Source organism: Heliangelus exortis, chromosome 23 (assembly GCF_036169615.1).
Source record: "Heliangelus exortis chromosome 23, bHelExo1.hap1, whole genome shotgun sequence".
NCBI lineage: Eukaryota > Metazoa > Chordata > Aves > Apodiformes > Trochilidae > Heliangelus > Heliangelus exortis.
Window position 1 is genome coordinate 4,017,387 of NC_092444.1, and position 21,936 is coordinate 4,039,322.

Genomic DNA, 21,936 nt, shown 5'->3' on the forward strand with positions numbered 1-21,936 from the left:
GTCTGAGGTGTGTTTGGAAATAATGCATATGCTTTTAGAAAGCTTTCTTTAATAGGTGCATATCTACTGTAGAGAGACAAGTGGAGGTTGTGTGCTGCTGTTTGTGGTTGTGAAGAATGACCCCACTTGCCCCACTTTTCAAGAGTATTTTTCCATGGAGCATATTAATAGTGCTGCTGAAGACAAATCAATGAGGTTTTGAAGTGTTTAAGTGCAAACTGCCTCACCATTTTCCCACCTCATCCAATCCCTCTTTTGTAAACCTTAGTCCATGTTTACACAATCTCAAGTCAGGACTATAAAAACAAGGCTGGCTTTTGCAAATTGCAACTGTAGGACTTTTTGTTGCTTCAGCAGTTAGGTAGCATGTAGCAAATTTGTGTGAATCACTACTCAGTAGCTGGTTTTATATATTTATCTCTGTGCCAAACCAGTTTTAAGGCTTTGGGGTTTTTTCAAATTACTGAAGGTTTGCTTTGACCTTTTCAAGTGAAATTATGTAGAAAGGATATGGGAAATTTTTTAAAACTGAGTTGGGTATTGCATTTGATTTCTTTACTTGTCATCATGCAACTGACAGTGGGGATGGAGTCCTGCAGGCTGTAGATAAACAGCCTTTCTGGTGCACTGTTTGGTCTTGGATTGTCATTTCATAAAGGTCATGGTAAAATGATGGGGGGGGGGGGAAATTAACAAAGCCACCAAAAAAGAAAAAACCAAACAAAAAAACCACACACCAAAAAAACAAAACAAAAAACCCAACCCAGAGTAGCAGAGACTTTGTGTCTTAGGGCTGAAGAGTTCTCTGGGGTAGTGATTTTTGGGATATTTTTGTTTCTGTCTCTCTCCAGGTATATCTCCTCACTCCTTCAGTGCTCAGTGTGTAACTTGCTACCCAAATACTCCGTTGAGCAGCCTCCAGCTTAACCATAGCAATGTTGGCAAAAGGAAGGCTTAGGGAGTTTCTTTAGAAGGGCTCATGTCTGCAGCTGAAGTCTGTGCAGCTGTGGGATGTGGGGGAAACTCAGTGGGCAGAAGATGTTGATGAGGTTTGCTGTGACACTTCAGGAGATCTGTCCCCTTCTGTTAGCAGGTGGAGGGATGGAGCTGTCTGTTGGGTACCAGGTAGATTTCTAAGCTCAGTCTCCTTTTATTCCTATTCTCCTTCACTTCCCAAGGTCACCTTCACCTGCAGTGTAGAGTGGGGATTTCCATTTTATTTCATTAGAAGTGCTCCTGAAGGGCAGCAGGGAAATAAGTTGGATGCTGCCAAAGCTTTGTTGCTTCTGTATTATTTTGCCTTTTCTCTGCAATAATTAATGTTGACTTTGCTTGCTTGAAGGCTGCTGGGTTCCTGGCAGTTCTGTTGCCTCCCTCCCCAGGGCATCTGTAGCCATGGGATGTGTGCCCTCAGAGATGCAGATGATGAAAAAAAACCCCAAGTTCCAGGTACCCACAGCTTCTCTGAGCAGAAGCAAGGAGCACCCGTTAATTAAATCCTTTAATAGGTTAAAAACCCTTTTGTAGGAGACTTTCTCTGTCAGCTCTGAAGCATTTCTGAGGGATTCTCTGAAGCTGCCTTCTGAAGGCTGTGAGCAATGTGGGCCTTGGGCCTTGGTGCTGTGCACCTGCACCTCCTGGCTGTCCAGGGTCACCTTGGTGCAAGTTCAGGTAAGCCCAGTGAGTAACCAAAACCACAGGAGAAGATGGCCAGGGAAGCACAGAAAAAGCTTTGTTCTTCTATTTGTCAATTAAAATTGTTTCAATTAGGAGACCACTTTGCAGTAGTGAGGGTTTGGTGGATTAGGGGAAGATGAGGAATAGAAAACCTGTCTTGCTGCTTTGTCTCTGGAGTCTTTTCTGAAGGGAGGAAGGAGTGGGAGCTACTTGGGGCAGCAACAGCAACAGCCTAGGGAAATGCAAGTTAAGAAGGCCTGCAGGGTTTTAAATGCAAAAAAGAATGAGTAAATACAAGCACTATAAGAACATACTGCTTGAATTCAGAGTTATCTCTGATAATTGCTTACATACTTTAGAGTTTTCAAGGGTGCTGTGGAAATTCATAGAATCATAGAATCCTAGGGGTTGGAAGGGACCTCGAAAGATCATCTAGTCCAACCCCCCCTGCCAGAGCAGGGCCACCTAGAGTATTGATGCCCAGTTGTGCTCTCCTTATTGGATGTTACTCTGCTCAAGGTCTGCTGGAATTGGTTGGAAATAATTTTGGTTGTGGGTTTGTTAGGTTTTGTTGTTGAATTTTTTTGTGTGTGTTCAATTGCTAAAGCATTGAATCTAGAACAGGACACCAAAAATGGGCATAGGCAAATGACTGTATCTTCTAATGCTTTCAACTTGTCCCTCATATTTTATCTAATTAAAATTTCAAATGTTTGTAGAAATACGTGTATCTGTACAGTAAAATAATGTTCTTTTTCTGAAGTTACCTTTAGCTAAAACCAAAAGCAAAGTGATGTTTTCATACATTGTTGGATGCAATTCAGTTGTGTGTTAAACAAATATTTTCCTTCACAGTGAATTAAAACATGCACACATCCATACCTACAGTACCTGGAGAATATCCTAATTCAGGATTCGACCTTGTGTTTTATTCCTTCCACAGTTCAAGTCTTGTTACCTGGATTGTTCCTCTTGGGTAAGAACAAGGATATGAGAATGTAGCATTGCTTAAAACAAACAAAATACAAAAAAACAAACCAGAGCAGTGCAAACACACACACAGACCCCCCCTCATTCCAAATGCAGTGCCCAAATCTGATAAAACTGCAGGCTAGGTTCAGGCAGAGTTTTCAAACACAAAGGGTTTAACAGCCTTGTGGCAGCATGACTGTTCCTGGAGGTTAGTTTTCAAATGTGCAGTTAACATCAACCTTTTGGAGATTAGAATGCACTATGGGCAGCCTGGTTCCTTTTATCTTGAAAGGGGCTGCTTTTAATGTTGAAAGTATGGAGCCAATTATTTTGGGGTTACATGGCAGTTATTGGGTTTTTTTTCCTTTGGCATATGAGAGTCTTATGCCATGTTTCTCCCAACCTTTCCTTTCAAGCTGTTCTACCTTGTTTCCTACACTTACTTGTGGTGTTGCTATTGAAGATAAAAATATCTTTACAAACGAATATGACTGGCAAAATAAGCACTACTGTGAAAGCTTGGTATTCTCTTAAAAAAATAAGCCTTTTAGGGGAGGGCGGAAAGAGGATGGATTTATAACGTGTGGACGGATACAATCAGATTGTGACAACGTCTTAAAAACTTCCTTTGAATGTAGAGCAGGATCGTAATGTGTTTAACTAGTAGTGCCAACCACAGGAGAAATGCTTAATATAAAGCTATATTCTCTTTTTGTGCAATTATTCTGTATTTAACAAATGAGATGTATCAAGCCATCTCTACTTGAGATGGAAGAACTACTTAATTTATTTTTTTTCTTTTCACAGATTGATGTTGCTTTTTTATTTCACACTGTGTGTGCTTCAAAATGGATCAGACCTGATAGTGTTCATACATTCATACCATGCCAATTGGAAATTGTTTCCTGGGTCCTTGTGAAATAGAAATCCCCCCAGAACAACTGTGTATTATGAACAGAAGCACTATTCTTTGTCACCCCTGTTGGTCAGAAAGCTGCTTTCCCAAGCAGCAAACATCCCTCCAGGGATGGATTTCCAGTTGTCCAGACCTGATGGCTGAGGTGCTGGGAACACCTTCACCACAGGCTTGCAGCAGATGCCCTGGCACTGGCTTAACAAATACTGAACATAATTCATTGCTACTTCCTCAGCCTTTTGTGCCTCTTGGTGCATTTGGTGAATGTTTTGTTTCAGGTGGTAATTAAAGCTACTAAAAGGGAGGGTTTCATGGTTTGTAGAGTTTCTGTAGATGGCCAAGAAGAGGGGGAAGATAAGGAATCTGGGAGGAATTATAGTTCTTAACATGGCCTACTTTAGTATTTCACTTCATAAGGAACTTTGGATAGTCAATTAACAGGATTAATGGGTTATTTGTAGGTCTGAACATGAGTATTTTTTTTTCTTTTGTGAAGACAGACTTTTTTGAAGAGTGTAGAATCTGCAAAGGGTGTTTCTTTGCTCCCTCATCTCTGGACTCAAATGATACCTCATAATTCATGTGGCTAAATCCAGCAGAGAAAAGTGATTTTTAATTGTAAAAGTAGTGCTTGTGGTCTTTCATGGGTCAGGGTTTCTTTTCCAGAGTTGAGTGATGTCTCAAACCCTTGTTACTGCAAGATGTCTGCCTTGGTTGTGTCAGCTGGGTGGGTAATGGGATGGATCAGTGATCAGGAGGGAGTTTGTCTCTTGAGTCCATGGCCTTTTGTTTGAATATTCCTGAGGCTGCAGGATACAGGGCTTGTGGTTGGCAGAACAGGATGCCACCAACTCAGAAACTGGACAAACAGAGAGGGAAGGGTTAAGGAGAACAGAAAGGCTGTTGTGAGGTGGTAATGTTGCTGTTGAATAACTGGAGGTGATGAGTTGTTTAGAAGCAGCAGAGCCTTTAAGAGCTGAGATGTCACTGCTGTGTTTTGGCTCCTAATTGATGGAGAACTGCACATAAAGCTGAGAGCATTCTTTGGTTATTGAATATTTCATATGGAAAACACAGGGAATCTGCATTTAGAGATGCAGAACACTGCCTGGTGGTTGGCATCAGCACTGCCTGGTGGACATGGGAGTAGGGAATAAACAGTGTCACAAGGACTGCTGGATCAGCCTCTTGTCTTTCCAGTGCATATTGGCAAAGTCAAACTGGAAAAGAAGAATTTCTGAGCTTTTATTGATGCAGGTGGGATGAGACTCTTCAGCATTTCTAAACTGGTAAGGTAAGGTGCAGATCTAGGCAGAATGTGGTGTGGTGGGAGCTGTCAAGCATCATATGGAGGAATTGGTGACATAGTTTGCATAGATCATAAAACAGAACCATCAAGCAGTCTTCATCTTCAGAAGATTGCTGGCTGGGTGAATATGGCTTTTTGGGTTTTTTCCCTCCACTTCAGGAACTGTCTCATTCTCAGCTTAACTTGCAGAAGGACTCGGGCAGGCTCAAGCCTAATGCGTATGAAGAGGGAAATAAACCTGACTTGATTGGGAATCAAGCTTTTTTCAGGTAGTAAAGTGATATGGGTAGAAAAGTGTTTCAGGGAGGCAGAATAGCAGCTCTGGAATGAGCTTTCCAGGCTGTTTTAAGGAAAATGCCAGGTCAGTGGCAGGCTGGCTGTGTAGCAGGGCAGCTACCCTTGCTCAACAGATTTCCTGGGGTCTGCACTTCTTTTTCCTCTGGCATAAGAATGCAGGGCCAGAGCAAGGCTGGGGGATTGCTGAATCTAAAGTTCTGTTGTCACAGGCAACCATCTCTTAAATCCCTTTCATGAGCGGATCAAACTTCATATTAAAGCTCATAAGGTCTATAGCCATTTGTTCTTTTGCCAATACTGCCCTTTTGCTTTAATGGCTCTTCTCTCTCCCTGGTGGCTTAACTGCACATGGAGCTACAATTCTGTATAATAGATATTGTGCAGAGCCAGGCAGATGAAGATGCCTTTTGGAATGCTGCAGCTGCTTTATGTCATCCACTGGGTCAGAATCTGAAATTTGCCCAACTCCTGAGAAATAGCTATTAGAAGGTTAGCTTGTCTAGTGGGGGGGAATTGGAGCTCTTGGGTCTGTTCTTGTGTCTGGGATCTCTGGTTCTGAGTAGCAGCTGATTTTTTGGATTGATGAAAAATAGTGTTTGTTTATCTTCCTTGTTCCATCCAACTTCTTTTCCCTCCTGCTTCACAGCTCTTCTGTCAGGGGTCAGCATCCCTTTAGTGGACATGACAGAAAGGTAAAATTGAGCCCACTGTTTTAATACAGTTGAACTGTGACATCAGTGTCACTGAAATCAGTGACATTTGAAGTTAGCACCCTTTGTAAAATGAGCTGTGGCACCCGCATCACCTGTCCTGATGTCCCTGCTGGGGACATGGGCCATGGCCAGGGAGGACAACAGGATGCATGGGAGCATCCTGATGTATCTCCTAACTCACCATGGGATGGTTTGCAAGACCTTAGGAGTCAGAGCCCAAAGTCATGCTCCAAATTACTGGCTTTTTTTTGGGGGGGGGAGCTTTTTTTTGATCCCTAATTGTGAAGTGGGGGTCAAATTAACTTTCAAAGGGAGCAGCCAGGATTAATGCTTGCAGGAGACACCTGGACAGAACAGAACTGCACAGAATTAGCAATTTCTTTCACTTTGGAGCTCACTATATAGGCATTGCAGGGAGCTACAATGCACGGGGTCTTTCTAAGGCTGCTTTACAGCACTCACCATTGTCTTTTAGTTCAGTTTTGCTTGCTAAGGATTTTTCCTGACAGGAAGAATTTGAGACTGGAGGGAAGCAACAAAAACTGAGGGATAAGCAGCTTACGTGGCAGTTCTTTGTGGTTTGGGGGGTGAGGGGTTGCTTCATGTCCTGCTTCAATATTCCTCTTTTCATATACTGCTTTGATAAACAGGAAAAGAGCTAAGCAGCCCTCAGCCCTCCAGACTCAATCTAGAAAATCTTCTGGGCTAGAGAAATGTTCTTGGAGAGCAGTAAAAGGAAAACAGCTGCTAGGGGTCAGATCTGAGAGCAGCAGTCTGGTTAAAATCAAGGCTTAGTGACAGGGATGGGACTGAGGGGGAACTGAGACTGGATGGTAGAGCAGGAACCCCTCCTCCTCAACCCCCAGTTTGTGCATTGTGTGAATGCAGTTTCAGTGATAAGCCTGGTGGTTTGGGAGGAGTTTATTTGGTTTTTTTCCAGGTGTGAAATGGATGGCTTTCTTCCTCTGTCTGGCTTGCTCAGGTGTTGGACATCCCATGATAAATATTTTTATTAAGAGGTCAAATTCTAGCAGTCTTCAGGGTTTTCATCATGAAATAACCAGATGTGAGGACTTCAGAGGTAGCTGCGGTGAAAAAGGGATGGCTTTTTTTGTGTTTCCAGGTGCTTGCATCTTCCCTCATTAGCAGTGAGAATCATTTTATGAGGTTTGCTGCCTCCTGTGTAACTTTCAGTATTTTTGGAATGCTCTTGGTTTTTATAATAAACTCTGAAAACTCAACAGCTCCCCTATAGGTCATGAGCTGGAAAAGGAGGAAGCTGTGTGTCAGGGGATATAAGGAATACATTTGACAAGCCAGGCTTTGTGTGATTCATCACAGATGTCTTTGGAAAACCAAAAACATCTGTTCTGTTGAAATGTGGAATGCAGGTCAGTGTGCAGACACATTGCTCTGAAGCTGCCAGTGGCAAAGTTGCATGATGATTGTCTTACAACTAAGTGGACCTTAAATCTTATTTTTCTATTTAAAGAAAAGCAGTTACAGAATGTGACATTTGAGAAACCAACAGCTAGTTTCTTAGCTACTTCTCAGCTCTTCTTGCCTTATGAAAACAGGAAAATTGGATGAAACTCTGAGGATTTCAATTTTTTGCTTAGTTAGGTGGTTTTGTTTCCTTGTTCTTGTGGTATGTATCTTCTCAGTGACCACTGCCTGGCCAGGAAGGAAACGGGGCTAGGACTGAAGAGCACAGTGCAGGCAATCTGTGCTCTTTATCTAGAGCCTAAAACCCCATCTGCAAAGCAGTAAGGAGGAAAGAAAACCCCAACTGTCTGACATCATGGGAATGAACTGACTGAGAATGACATCAGATTCCAATAATAGAATATGGCAAGGATTGGATTTGTTTTGAAACCTGGCAATATAACATATTCTACCTTAACTTGGGGAAAGCATGAGAGAGTTTCATACAAGGAAACAAAGAGAAGTACCAGCTATAATGAACAGGAGGACAGTCCTCAGTGGCCCATGAAATGTCTTAAGATTTACACATTTGAGTGTTACAGAGAAGCTGTGGGCATTTGGGAGTTGGAACTTTTTTTCCAGACTCTGCAAGGTGCCCCAGAAGTGTTGAATAATGCAGTTGGTTCAGCAGGAAACCCTTGTCCAGTCCTGGGCTACTGGAAAACTCTTAAACCTGAGCTGGGGAGATTGCTAGAAACTTCTTTTACATGTTAGAGGCTCCAGAGGCTTCTCAGGTGGGTAGAGCCAGGAACTTGGAATTGCAAAGTGCTTAAGTGCACTTCAGCATTTGAATCACTCTTTTCAGATCAGTAAACTGTCACCCAGTTTATCCGGGTGTGAATTTCCAGCTGAGCAGAAGGGGAATTTGCTGAGCTATGTCATGGGTGTCTCTTGTTGCTAATGAGGAGTGTAAATGTGTGGAGGTTATTTTATTGCCCCTCCCCAATATTCTAGTGAGATAAAACCTATCCAGTTCTGATGAGTTCAAAGTCAGTGTTTCCTGTCATCCCCTCAGTTATGTGTCAGTGGCACTCCAGTCAGCCTGAGGCATCCACTGAGGTGTTGCAGTAATGCAGAGTATTGATTCCAAGTGACAATTAACTGGGTTTGGTTTGGTTTAAATACCAACTTGCATTATTGCTATGAAGTAGTCAGCTAACAGAACAGATAAAGCTAAGAATTATAACATGGGAAATGTTTTGTTAAGTACAGCTTGATTCTATTGGTAAAATTGTCATTTTGCAATAATCAAGAATATTTCTTAAAAACTTTTGTAATAATTGCAAACCTAATATCACTTGTACAGAATTAAAAAAGAAGCTAGGATGTGTATACCTTACTGAAACCCAGGAAGATTGAGTTATCTGCTGAATAGCAGAGTTACATTTTAATATTGTATTTAAATGAAAAGGATAGAAATAGAAAATGCTGCTGTCCTTGTGTTTGGGATGTCACTTTCTACACATGCCTGCACATACACAAATTAATCTTTCATTTAAATTAATTAAGGTTGACATGCAAGCCGCAACAGAAAATAGTCTAGTTGGGGATGAAATCACACAAGACTGTCAGTATTTTTTGCTTGGTTTGAATAGCTGATTGTACTTGATACAATTTTCAGCCCCCATATCAAATCCATACAATAGGAAGTGCTGTGGTTAAAAAACCCTTTTTCATTTTCTGGCAGCCATTACATGCTGCCAGTACAAAACCTTTTTTTTTCTTAACTGTCCTTTCCCCAGCTCAAAAATGGATTTCCCCCCAGTCACTGTCATTCCATTATCACCTCAGGAAATGCATAGATATAACTGATGATCCCTTTCAAACATCCTGCAGTATTCCACTCCTCCCATCTTTCATTTTTCTCCTCGCTTCAGTCATTCCATGTAACATTGCAATGTATATTTTATAGGGTGACCCTGACGGCTGTCGCTTTCAGGGTGTTCGCAGATAATAAGATTGTGCATGTAATGAAAGGCAGATAAATAGAAAAATGTTTACAGGGGGGAGAGTGGTGGTTTTAGCTGCTTTATGGCTTGCTTCTCTCTTACATACACACCCACCCCAACCACCAGCCGATACCTTTTCTTTCAGCAGGGAAAATGGGATGGATTATAGGCACCAAGAAAGGGATCCTTGGGATGCAGCTAGTAGCAGTGTAAAGGGGGTTTGTTCCACACCTGAACTCTTAGCAATATGCAATGAAAAAACTTAATTATTGTGCTGGTACAAAAGGAAAGTGCAGCTAAAGGGATGTTGTTTCAGTGCTTGGCACCTTCATTGAGAAAATCTGTTTCTTGCATTGTGTTGCTGAATTTTTGATGTCGACAGAATTGATGGAAAAATGTATGTGAGGGGGGATCAGTGCAGGCAATGGTGAGCTGTGCTCTGAAAGCTTTTCTGTCTGCCTTTTATTTAATTTATCTGGGTATTTACCCCATGCTTTTTGTCCTGGTGTGTGAGCTCCAGGATTGAGAAGCTGTAGTTCACAAGAGGCTGGCAGTGAAAGCTGTTGTGTGGAACAGCTGCAAGCCCCAGGACTTTGATGTGGGTTGTAAAATGGAATGAAAGAGTTGCTGGCTCAAGAAAACAGGAACTTCTCCCATCTTTGCAGGAGCATTTCATCTTTGTTATTCAGAGCTATGTTGTGCTTAATTTACCTGGCCCATTTGCCTTTTGGTAGGGTTAGTGCTTTGGGCACTAGGATGTAAGGGAAAAGGGAATATTTGCTTTTGCCAGGGAGAATAACCAGGTTGGAAGGAAGCTGCAGTGTGTGCCAGCCTGGGTCTTGACAGGGAGAGAGATGCCCAGGCTCCACAGGGGCTAAATTACATTCTCCAGGCTTTGTCTGTGTGAAGCAGTTGGTGCTCTGTACCTGGTGAACACGTCCCACCAGTGCTGAACTGGGCTCTGCTGGGCTGGGAAACCCCCCCTGTGCTGCAGCATGGGCAAGAGGCTCAACAAAGAGGGGGAAAGAAAAAAGCTAAATGGTTGGGAGTTAAAAGTGGCCATGCAGATCAGGATCTAACCTCAGGAATGTGGTAATAGAAGTTGGTAAGGGGAGCTAGAATATAGAATATTGAATAGAATTTATCAGTGTATAAATTCTTGAGCAATGTGGTCTAGTGGAAGGTGTCCCTGCCCATTCAGGGGGGTTGGATCTAGGTGATCTTTAAAGGTCCCTTCCAACCCAAACCGTTCTATGATTTTACATATATGGAAAAGAAAACCCTGAGAACTGTGTCTACAGCAAGCAGGGTCCTGACTTCTTCACTGTTTTGATAACCTCTTAATTGATCAAGTGCCAGAGAGAGCCCTGTGGGGCATACCTGGTGGTTAGGAAGTCCCAAAGAACTGTAAGTGACACTATTAAAGATAGGCTCTAATAATTAATAATGGATGCGGCCAACAGTCTGTGGGGATTAGGAACTCTGTTGATTAACAAAGAGGAGTCTCTGGAGGAAGAAGCCTTAATTACAAAAGCTTTCTTTTCATTCTGGCATGAGGTAAAGCTGGAGAGGGGGTCAGCAGCTTTTAACTGTAGCTGAGGCATAAAAGGATGCGTTAGCTTGTTCTGCATTTGTTTTTGCAGAACTGTTTAAAGTGGTACTGAAATCCCTAAAAATGAAAAATGGAGAAAAATTGTTTGTATGGAGCAGATAGCAAGGGTATTTTCCATCATGCACTGAGTATCTTATTTCCTAACTGTATATGCAGCCTTAATTACAGACCCAGGAAAAGTTTTAGCAAAAGAGCTACATGAAAATTGAGAGCTAGATGTGGTACAGAGCTGTGTCATTGGTTTTTTTTTTCAGGCTATGGACAGTAACACTGAGATTTCTCTGGTTTGCTACAACCATGCAATCAAGAGGTAGGAGTGCAAAAAGAACATCAAATTGGAAGAAAAAAAATCAGCTTGTATTGAAGGCAAAAGGAAAGCTGAGCTGTTGAGGGACAGCCACCTAGTGCTGTGCTTCAGAAGGATGGATGTCCAGAAGCCTGTCCAATAGGCCTGGGCTTGAATTCCAAAGGAGTTTCAGGGCCTGCCACTGGTGGAACTCCTCACATAGTTTGAGGTTAATGAGTGCAGTTGTACTTCTCACACAGGACTGATCTTGGCTAATGTATACATCTTCTGTCCCTTTGTTTCTATACCCTATGAAATTTGAAAAGGATGTGCTGAGACTGAATTTGTAAATGCTTCATTGGCTTTGTCCTCAAATAGAAGATGCTGTGCACTGGTTGAGTGATACTGTGTTGCCACAGATAAATCTTTGTTTCAAGTAAGACATTATTTACAGCCTCTGTTATATATTTTTTTCCTATTTTCTCCCCACTTTGCAGTTCCAGTTCACTGCCTGTTTCCTCACAGTGATTCCATTACTTTGTGTCTCTTGCCACTTACAGTTCCCACACGTAATTTTGTTCTAAGAGCTGAGTTTAGTTCACACTCACTCGTGATGGTTGTGGTGGTGTTATTTTTATTATTTGGGAATGAGGGTAAATACACTCTCTTGGGACAGTTACAAAAGTCATCTGTGTGTTTAAGTAACTGGAAAAAATGAAATGAGTTTATTCTCTTTGCTACCTGAGGAACTTTTAGAGTAAAATTTTCAGGTTCCAGCACTGCTGGGGTGACATGGTTCTGTAGTGACCTGTTGTGAGCTTGGCCTGTGTCACCTATCTGGACAAAACCATAATTTGTAGGATATAAAAGCTCACTCTTCCCCTGATCTGTGCTCTTCTAGCAGGGAGAATTATAGAGCATAAAGCTGTATCTGATTGCAGGCTTTTTCCCCAACAACATGAAAATCCAGAAAATCCAGATGGAGCCTCAGCTGGGTTCCCAAGAAATTCTGACACTATTCATTTAGCAGGGCATGAATTGACAGCATAAAAACCCAAGGAGATGGAGTGGGCTTCCTATATCCCAATCTCCTCTTTTGATCCCCACTTGGGCAGCCTCTTTTGCCAGGGTTTTCAAATAAAAAAATGAATCCTTATTGGCAGAACAAGGAAACACAGAGCATTAGGACAGTCAATCTTCTCTTGTTATTGTAGGTAGAGTTCTTAGCAGAGACCGGGGAGAGAAGGCTGCAAAAGATAAGTGGCTTGAGGAATTGCTGGATAAAATGCCTGTACTTTGAAAATATGGTAGAGAACTGAGAGACCTGCAGAGTTCTCCCTAGAGAGCACTCCCTGATATTTAATGTGGGGCTTATTTTGGTTGGTTGGTTTTGGTTTTTTGTTTTTTAGTAATGTTACTAAAATACTGCTTGGTTTTTAAAAGCATCTCTTAAAATTTCAGTAATTCTTCAGATTATGCAGTATTCCTGTGTTGCGGCGAGCCTTCTTTCTTTCGGGGACTCGGTTCTTCTCCGGGAGCTCTTTCCTGCTGTTCCTCTCCTCAGGCATCTTCATCTGCTTCTGACTCTGCTTCTGGGAGCATGCCTTTTACCTAGCCCTTCAGCCCCACCCATTTCCGGCTGGGGCAGGCCCTAATTAGTGGGCACACCTGGGCTTAAGCTCCCAGTTCATTATCAGTGACACCTGAGGACTTGTGGTCTTCTCTACATTTCCCCCCTTTTTTGTTGTTTGTTGAAAAAAAAAAATAAACCTCTTTTTTTTCAATAGGCCTTAACATTTTCATTATTTTTCATTATACATTTACAATAATTTACAATTCATTTTTAAAACATTTTACAGTTCGTTTTTAAACATTTTTACAATTCATTTTTAAAACATTTCATTCAGACATAATTCATTTAAAGTAAATGCTTCGGGCCCCGCAGGGCACTCAGCTAAGAGCATCGAGGGGGCACCGGATAAACATTTAATTATTTTCATCATTTTTCAACAAACATTTCTCAAAATAAACGCCTCGGGCCCCACGGGACACTCAGCTAAGAGCATCGAGGGGGCACCGGATAGACATTTAATAAATATTTTTTTTTTTTTTTTTTTTTTCTTAGCCTTAATGGAGGGAAAGTTCAGGCTCTTACCGGCCTTTTTGCTTTGGTCTTTATTATCAGCAGGAGATGAGGTCTCATAAGCACCAGCTCAGCTTTCGCTGGTACTCGCCACCTCGGAATGCCTGGCCATGCAGAGACTTCTCCGAGCATTCGGCGCACCAGTCTTATCGCGTGTCCCTAGGGCCCCGTTTTCAGGACTGCACTATCGCGTGTCCCTGGGGGCTCCGTTTCAGGACCGCGTTGTGTGTCCCTGGGAGGCTCCGTTTCAGGACCGCGTTATCGCGTGTCCCTGGGAGACTCTGTTTCAGGGGCCGCACTGACTTGATGCGCGCTCAGAGCTCCGCTTCGGCTTCAGCATTCCTCGGGCTTGAGTTCCACGCGCCAACTTGCTGCGCCTTTCGAGCCTCATTCTTCTCTCCCACCTGGCTCGCCATACCGGGCTGTTGTATCTCGCCGTGCTGGGCTTCTATTTTGAGCTTCTACACGCCGCCTTCCGCATTTAAGCCTGGCCTTGTGGAGCTTGTTCCCATGGTTGCGTTTTTGGAGCTCTTTTCTAGAGCGTCCCGCACCACTGTGGTGTCTCCATCTGACGTGGTTGCGTATTTCAAAGCTCTTTTTATCGCCTTTCGCATTTAAGCCAGGCTTTGTAGAGCTTCCCGCAACCAATGTGGTCGTGTAGAGCTCTTTATGTTACCTCAGCGTTCACGGCTGCTGTTGTTGCCCGCATTCTCCACCAGATGTTGCGGCGAGCCTTCTTTCTTTCGGGGACTCGGTTCTTCTCCGGGAGCTCTTTCCTGCTGTTCCTCTCCTCAGGCATCTTCATCTGCTTCTGACTCTGCTTCTGGGAGCATGCCTTTTACCTAGCCCTTCAGCCCCACCCATTTCCGGCTGGGGCAGGCCCTAATTAGTGGGCACACCTGGGCTTAAGCTCCCAGTTCATTATCAGTGACACCTGAGGACTTGTGGTCTTCTCTACATTCCTGTGCACCCAAGGTGGACATTAATCAGTGCTACTAAGCAAGCTGCTGAGACTTATTGCTTAATTAGAACATATGTAAACCTATTTGTCAGAGCTGGCAGAGCCACAGAGACCAAGCTTGAAATGGTAAAAATGCCTGGGCTCAGCTCCTGTGGGCTGCACAGAGCTGTTTTATCTCTTCCTTGCTTCATGTTTTCAATTTCAGTCTTGTTTAGACCAGGACAAGAGCTGGAGATGTTCTGCCTGGGTCTCTGCTCAGAAGAAGAGAGAACCCTGCATGCTCTCCACTTGCTGGCTCCTTTCTCCCCAGCTGTCCCTTGGCATGCAGATGCTGTGACTAGGGCTGGTAAAGCCAGGGGATTCAGGGAAGTTGGAGGCACTGGAGACAATGGTTTTACCACAGGACTTCAGTAATAGGGAGCTTTAGCTAAATTGAGTTGACTTAATAAAATCTTGATGGATTCCAGAAAGATTGTGTATTCATTAAAACCCCAGCTGGATGATCTGTTCTCCTCTGCTCTGCCATGGCTGGTTTATAGCCAGTGAAGAGAGTTGTCATTTACCTTTTCTGTGTAATTGCTGTAAAGCTCTCCCCCTCCTCCACCAATTTTTTTTTTCCCTGGCAGAGCTGGGCTCTGGGGAAATTAAACAGCAATTATTATGTGTGCTCACTCTGTTACACCATAATAGATACTTGAAGGTAAGCTGATGTGTTTGTGTGATTGACTTCCACAGGAGCAGCTTCTGCTGCAAGCTCTGCTGTCAAAACCTCTCAAATCCAGAAATGCATCCGCAGACTTAATCCTGTGTTTACCTAAGGCAAGACTAAACACAAACATGAGGCAGAGCTTGTATTGTGTATTTTACATTTGAAAACTACAGATAAGAAGTGAGGAACCAGGATACCAGCACTTACTGATGCTGCTCTTGGCTTGTCAAGGGTTTGGAAGAGTTAGGAAAGCCTGCCCTGGTGATGGGGCTTGGAGATTAAACTGCAAAAAAATATGGGTAGAAGCAGTGGTTGAAAAGGGTGGGAGAGGTTAAGAGGAAGGTGCCAGATGCCAAGGCATTTATCTAATAAATGTTGGTCTGTGCTGTGCGGGATGGAGTGGGGTTAGGGAGGTTGTGGGCTGCTGGGCACAGCTCAGCTTCCAGAGCTGAACTGCAGAGAAATTGTTGCATACTCCTGTGGGAGTGGATCTGAACCATGTCTTTCTCTTTAAAAATAATCCCTAGAACAGAGCCAGAAGGAGACGGAGTGTGACTTTTTATTCCAGTGTACCCGCAACATGGGGTGAAATGGCCTTGGCAGAAGAAGGCAAGAGATTTGAGGAGTTGAGTGCTGGATATATTTTAAAATTTTAAAACTGATGAAAGCTGAACCCTGTTTTTTGGTGAGGAACCTAGTCCCTGTGTCTTGTGAAACTTCAGTCGGTGTTTTTGAGAAAAGGTGACATTATAAGCCTGAACAATTCTTCTGATTTGATTTATTGCTTGGGACAGTTAATCAGATGTTAACGTGGAAAAATGGAGTTTCAATTGCAGGAGAGAGGTGGTGGTGAGTGGGGTGAGGCTGTTACTGTCAACAAGGAAGACTGGGAAAGAAATGAAATCTTCTCCCCACACTGATGGAAAAAGCTGTTCCCTTGAGGGAACTGATCTGGTGCAGGGAGGAGAAGAGGGTGCCAGAAACACTTGTATGGTGCATGTTGCAAAAGGGGACAGTGTCCTCCTGACTTCTGATGGTCCCTGCACCTCAGGCCACTGAGCTAGAGTGGTGAGGAAGGTCCCTTTTGGAAGCAGCAGGTTCAGCCCTGCCTGGACTGGCTTGTAAGCTCTTTTCACCATCAGCCAGAGACCTCACCATAGGCAGAAGTTGTTTCATTGGTCTCACCCCTTCCTTAATTTATCTCTGAAGTTGGGAAGTGAGGAGGATGTCACCCTTAATTTGAACAAGTACAATGATGTCATGAAGGGAGGGTTCAGTCTCCTTTATCTCATGTGATTTGTGTGTTGCCAGCAATACCCAGTTCCTGGCACAGAACGGCTTCGGAGGGGACACAGGGTGTATTTTGCAGGTTGTTATGTTAGAGCTGCTCCCCTGGGTATAGACCTGCTACCCAGAAAAGCAGATCCAGAGCAGCTGCTGTCAGCCCTCCCCCTGTGCCAGCAGCCGCCTTCCGCAGTTCATCAGCTGCCGGCAGTTCCAGCAGAGCTGGGGACGTGTTGACTGCAAGACCTTGTGGTGGGCTGAGGTGAGATGGCCAGGAACAAAATGATCATTACAGGTCATTCATGTCAGCCCCGTTTATGCTTTCCTGTTTGCTTGCAAGCAAAACCAGCAGCTAATTTGCAAGGCTGCCTTTTGTAAAAGGGTCTTTTGATCAATGCCTGACTGTGTTAATGTTTCAGTAGGCTATTGATTTCTGCAACAGCTTTTGTTCCCTGAATTTATGTGCCATGGGTTTCCAAGAGCACACACTATGCATGTTTGATTAAAGTTCATTTGACTTGAATTGCAGTGAAGCTGGAAGCTGTTTTCACTCCCTGGCTGTAGGACCAAAGCTTTCCTGACTTACTCCTTTGTGCTCAAGCCTCTGCCACCCGTGCAGTCAGCAGTTTGCTGCCTTTAATCCTTCCAGTCCCCCTCCACTCCAGCATTTAATCCTTTAGGTAGACAATATAATATTAGATAGCCAGGCAGCTAATAAGATGTGGCATGGAATTTTTTCAGTGTAGGACGTGTCTAAGCCCTGTGTATCCAAAGAACATGAACAGTCTCTGCGTGTGCTTCCTCTCTGCTTCTCCATCTCTGTCAGAAAGTTGAGTCATTTACTGAGTCATGGAGCTGTGCAGTCTGACAAATTCAGAGTACAGAATATTCTGTGGTCTTTTAGTATATCCAGATTTTGTAGATGGCGTGAAAGTTATGCAAAACCTTCCGTTTCATCTTTATCTGCGTGCAGTTGTGACAGCAGCTTTGGGAGGGGGGGAAAAACATTATGCTCATGAAGTTAGTGGGGTTTTAGAAATAAACACCATTTCTTTTTGAAAAGCTTGGGTTATGAGGTATTGTTTGTGTAAGTTGTAAGCTTTCTTTGGGATCTGATTTGTAAATAGAGCACAAATAGGTTCTCATTTCCTATCCTTTGATGGGGAGGGAGACAGATTGGGTTGGACTCTGCTGTTGCCATATGTCACAGGACACATTAGATTCACTGACATGAAATTTACTGACTTGCTCCTCAGTGCTGACACCTCAGATTCTATATACATGAATTTATAGGTAAAATGTGGCAAGTTCCATTTGCAAGAGACTTTCTACCTGTGAAAAGCATTGTATAAGCTTTTCTGCAGAGCTTCATCTGCCTCCTGGCACAGGTTGTATCCTCAGTTTGACAAACAGTTGTGCCAGATGGACTTTGAGCCTGCTTAATGGACTCCAAGTAAATGGTATTTCTAAAGCAAACACGTACAGTTGAACATGCAGGAGCAGTGCTGGGTGTCAGAACTCTCTGTTCTTCCCAGATTTGACATAGCTTGAATGCTCATTGCCAGCCTGCTCCCATTTTAGTTTTAGATTTTCTTGAGGAAAGAGTAGTAGCATATTTGAAGATTTTTTTTAGCGGGGCTCTCATTCTGCAGAATCTACAATTGTAGGTAAGGATTTGTTTTCCTCACCTGTTCTTCTTCCTCCTCACCCAATATTTCTCTGTGTACAGGATGGTGTGAACATTGTTCAGGTCTCTGGTGGAGTTCAGTAGCATCAGTCCCAGGCTATAGCAGTGCAGATCTAAAATGCCCCTCTTCTCTCTCTTGCCAGAACTCCCAAGTTATGGCTGTGGGTTGTTTTGGGGTTTTTCTATTTTTTTTTCCTCTCGTGTTTGTTTTTGCATTAGGCTTTGATAAAATCCTGAAGTGTCTTAAATGTCAGCAGTTAATGTCTAGAACAACATCCTCCTTTTGTCATTGGAGTGTTTGGATGGTACAGATGTTGGTTATGGCTATAATTGCCTTTTTGAGGCCCTTGGGAGAGTTTGGATTAAGGGTGTGTCTTTATTAGAGTTGAGGCTAGTGATTTGCCCTGAGCAGAGGCTGCAGGATTTCCCCAGGGAGGGAGCAGGCTGAGGTTAGGTTATTTGATCACATAAAATGTAGTTCAAAGAAACCCTTTTTGTGGGCAATTCAGGTATGTTTGTTCTGATGTTGATTTTTTTCAAGGAGCTGGTTAGAACTTTGCTGTTTTTCTCTTACGACTTGAAAGAAACAACACCTTTTCCCTCAGAGGCAGACAAGTCACCAGGAAATGATGAGGTTTCAAAGTAAGAGAGGAGAGATTAAAACCACATGCTGCTCCTCAGTGCAGCATTACATCCGCTAGTTTGAATGGCAGCTGCTCCACTTTTCTGAATGTAAGCCAGATGCATTATGCTGTGAAATTATCACTCATTTCTCTAGGTGTGCTCTTTTAACTGCTTAATTAATTTAGATGTGGGCATATATATTCAAATTAAAACACAATTTACTGTAGTTGGGTTGAGTTATGGCTGTAGACTCCTTGCTGAACACATTTTGATTCTAACTTTCAGCATCTTAAAGAGGGATATTTAAAAATAGCTGTGTGCAAGACTGTAGGTTGACAAAATGGCAGTGTCTCTTTTTTCTGTAAACACAAGGGTATTCTTAGCAATTCTCAGTTATTTGTTCTGACAACTCACTGAAAGGTGGTACCTCTCTGGATGTGGTGCCTCCTGAGCTGTGCAGAGGCGTCCCCAGGATGCTGCCAGCAAGGCAAGGGCACCTTCTTCCCAACTGCTGAGACCAGCAGCACTTGGAAGCTGGATGCAGACTTCCCTGTCCTCTTCTAGTGGAGGAGGAGAGGAATGAGAGGGTGCTTATTTACTTCTGTTCCTCCCTTGCAGAAGTGAACAACCAAAAAAAAAAAAAAAAAAAAAAAAAAATTTTTTTTTCTGTTTTTCTTCCTGTCTGAAGAATTCTTTTGCCTGGCTGAAATACATCACAAAGCTTCCTACAAAAATACATGTGTGCGCTTACAGAGAGTGAAAGGGAGGAAAAAAGGCTGGCAAGACAGCTTTGCATGCCCCTCTAACATACTCCTTCTGTATTTGCAGGGAGAACTAATCACCTTCTATTACTATTGGAAGAAAACCCCTGAAGCAGCAAGTTCTCGAGCCCACCGTAGGCATCGGAGACAGGCTGTGTTTCGGAGAATTAAAACTCGAACCGCTTCCACTCCAGTCAACACTCCCTCCAGGCCCCCCTCCAGTGAATTCTGTAAGTGGAAGCTAAAAGCAATGCATTTATCTTTGTTTAGATGCAGGGAGCAACAGTAATGTAATGGTGGTGTACCTTCGAGTGAATGAAGCAAGGAAATGGAGTTCAGGCCGTTGCCCTCTCCTGTTCCTATACCATTATGCTGGAATGTGGTAGGCGTCTTTGATCACCAAGTGCTTTGTGCAGTTCTTAAACATAAAAGCATCCTGTAAGGATGGAAACATTTCCCTGCTATTGCATTTTCCTACTCTTTGCTTGGTTTTGTGTTGTGTTTTCTCCGGGCTTATTACAGGAATGGGAATTAGAAAATGCAGAAAGAAAGGAAGTCCTTCATCCCATTGGAAGGACATCCCCTTCATCCCTACTGGGTGACACACACCTTCTGGATCTCAGGCTGAGTGCTGCAGTCAGCACTGCTGGATTTTAATGCATCGTGGAAGGACATTGGCCTTGACCAGGGCAGAAATGTCTAAGCAAAGAATGATTACCCAAAGCAGTGAAATGCATTGCATTCCAAAGGGTTCTGATTAATGATGCCCATATGGGTATATTAACTTTTATCCTTATGTAAAGGTTTATGTTGCCCTGTAACTTCAGTTTTTTCTACGGACTGAACCCAGCACATCTCACAGGCCTTCTAAGGAAAAGGGACTGTGTGGAAGGCAGGAGTTGGCAGACTTGTTAATAAAGAACAGGGATGTGGTGAGCAGGAGGGATGGAGAATTCTGGAGAGGGTGTTGGTGAGGTAGTAAGAAAGAGCTATTAGCTTCTCCTGGCTGAAATTAATAGGATTTACTGCTGGTTTCTGTGTGCACAAGTATTTAGGATCTTGAATCTACAGCTTGATCCAAGATACTCAGCACTTGTGAGCACATGAGGCTGGAAGGACCAATCCATATGGATGAAACGGAAGGATGAGAATAAAAAAAATCAGTTTAGTAAGAGCAAGTCCTATCTAGGTGTCAATTTTTCAGTCACAGTTTAAACATCTGCAAGAATTATTGTAGATATTAGGGTAGCAGTAGCAGCTACTGGTATTAAATGGGGGACCCTGTGTTAATTTGAAGGGTAATGAGTTGATAAATGTTAATGGCAAATACTATAGAATTCCTTCCTCTCTCTAACCTGCATGTGTTACAAAATATCCTCTTGGAACCTTTAGAAAAACAGCATTCTGGCATCAAGGAGTTATCTTCTAATTAAAGATGTGAACAAAAGAAGCCTCAGGGCTTTCTGCTTGTGACAAATTATAGACCTGTTACAATGTGAATTGATAGTGATGGTGCTGGAAAAATGCAGTGCTCTCAAAAAGAAAGGATGTGTTGTTTTAGAAGATGAAGTAAGATAGAGTTTTGGTGATGTCTGCAGATTTTCAGTGGTTTACATGGTGCTTTTTAGCTCACAGCCATGTAATCAGCTTCTCCGGTGTATACTGTTTGCCCCAAAGGGTGGGAACCCTTTATATTTTCTCCACTTCTTCTAAATGTGACATTCTTGAAATGTAAGTTTGCCATGGGTTAAAACTCTGAAGGAGGCTTGTGGTAAGGATTGGAAAGCTGGTAGTATCCTTGTAGTACCTCATGCAAAAGAATCACAAAATGTTTTTCAAACAGATACATTGTCTGTAAGCATTGTTTCTTCCACCCACAAAACACATTTAGCTCTTGAGTTAAATGTAGTTACTGTCTAACTGAGTGTAACAGCTCAGTCACAATCTGGTTTAGAAGATGAGGTCTTTATTTAACAAAATAAGACCCAGAAATGTCACCACAGTATCTGTTCATGGAATCTAGTAAAGTAGGATTAAGTATAGAATATTTGACTTACTTGACCAGGTTCAAGAGAGAAAGCTCCTTCCTCTTGGAAAATGGTACTTTTGGAAAACAGCCTCTAACCAAGCACAGTCAGTATTTGAATGGCAACTTAATTGGAACAGTACTGTGTACTGAATTAAAGGTTTTGTGAATTGTATCACTTGGTGCATTCCTGGAATGCTCCTTCAGTCTGTACACTGGTGAGGTCTGGCCCTGTTTAGTTTGCAAAATAGAAGTAATGGTTTGCAAGGCAAGGTGGCTGTAGGAAGTGTGAGATTTATTATTGTTAATGGTTATTTTAGCCAAGTGGGAGGAAGTGTAAAATCCTGCTGAGTTTTTCATTTCTCTTTTCCTCTTCTTCCCTTGTTTTTTCTTCCTTCAGTGGATTTGAGCTCAGCCAGTGAAGATGACTTTGACAGTGAGGACAGTGAACAGGAACTGAAGGGCTACGCCTGCCGCCACTGCTTCACAACCAGTACGCACCTGAGTCATTGCTCTGTTCCTCTC

General features: G+C 42.9%; 1 protein-coding gene across 6 annotated transcripts in view; it reads left to right on the plus strand.

Moving 5' to 3' along the window:
- The window catches only part of RERE (arginine-glutamic acid dipeptide repeats), a 205,257-nt gene that overhangs the window by 169,584 nt on the left and 13,737 nt on the right, over positions 1-21,936 (plus strand). For all 6 annotated transcript variants that reach the window (XM_071767166.1, XM_071767168.1, XM_071767170.1 and 3 more), the window contains 2 exons: positions 19,453-19,615; positions 21,812-21,904. In XM_071767166.1, coding sequence (XP_071623267.1) covers positions 19,453-19,615; positions 21,812-21,904 — 256 coding nt within the window. The remainder of the gene's footprint in view (positions 1-19,452; positions 19,616-21,811; positions 21,905-21,936) is intronic.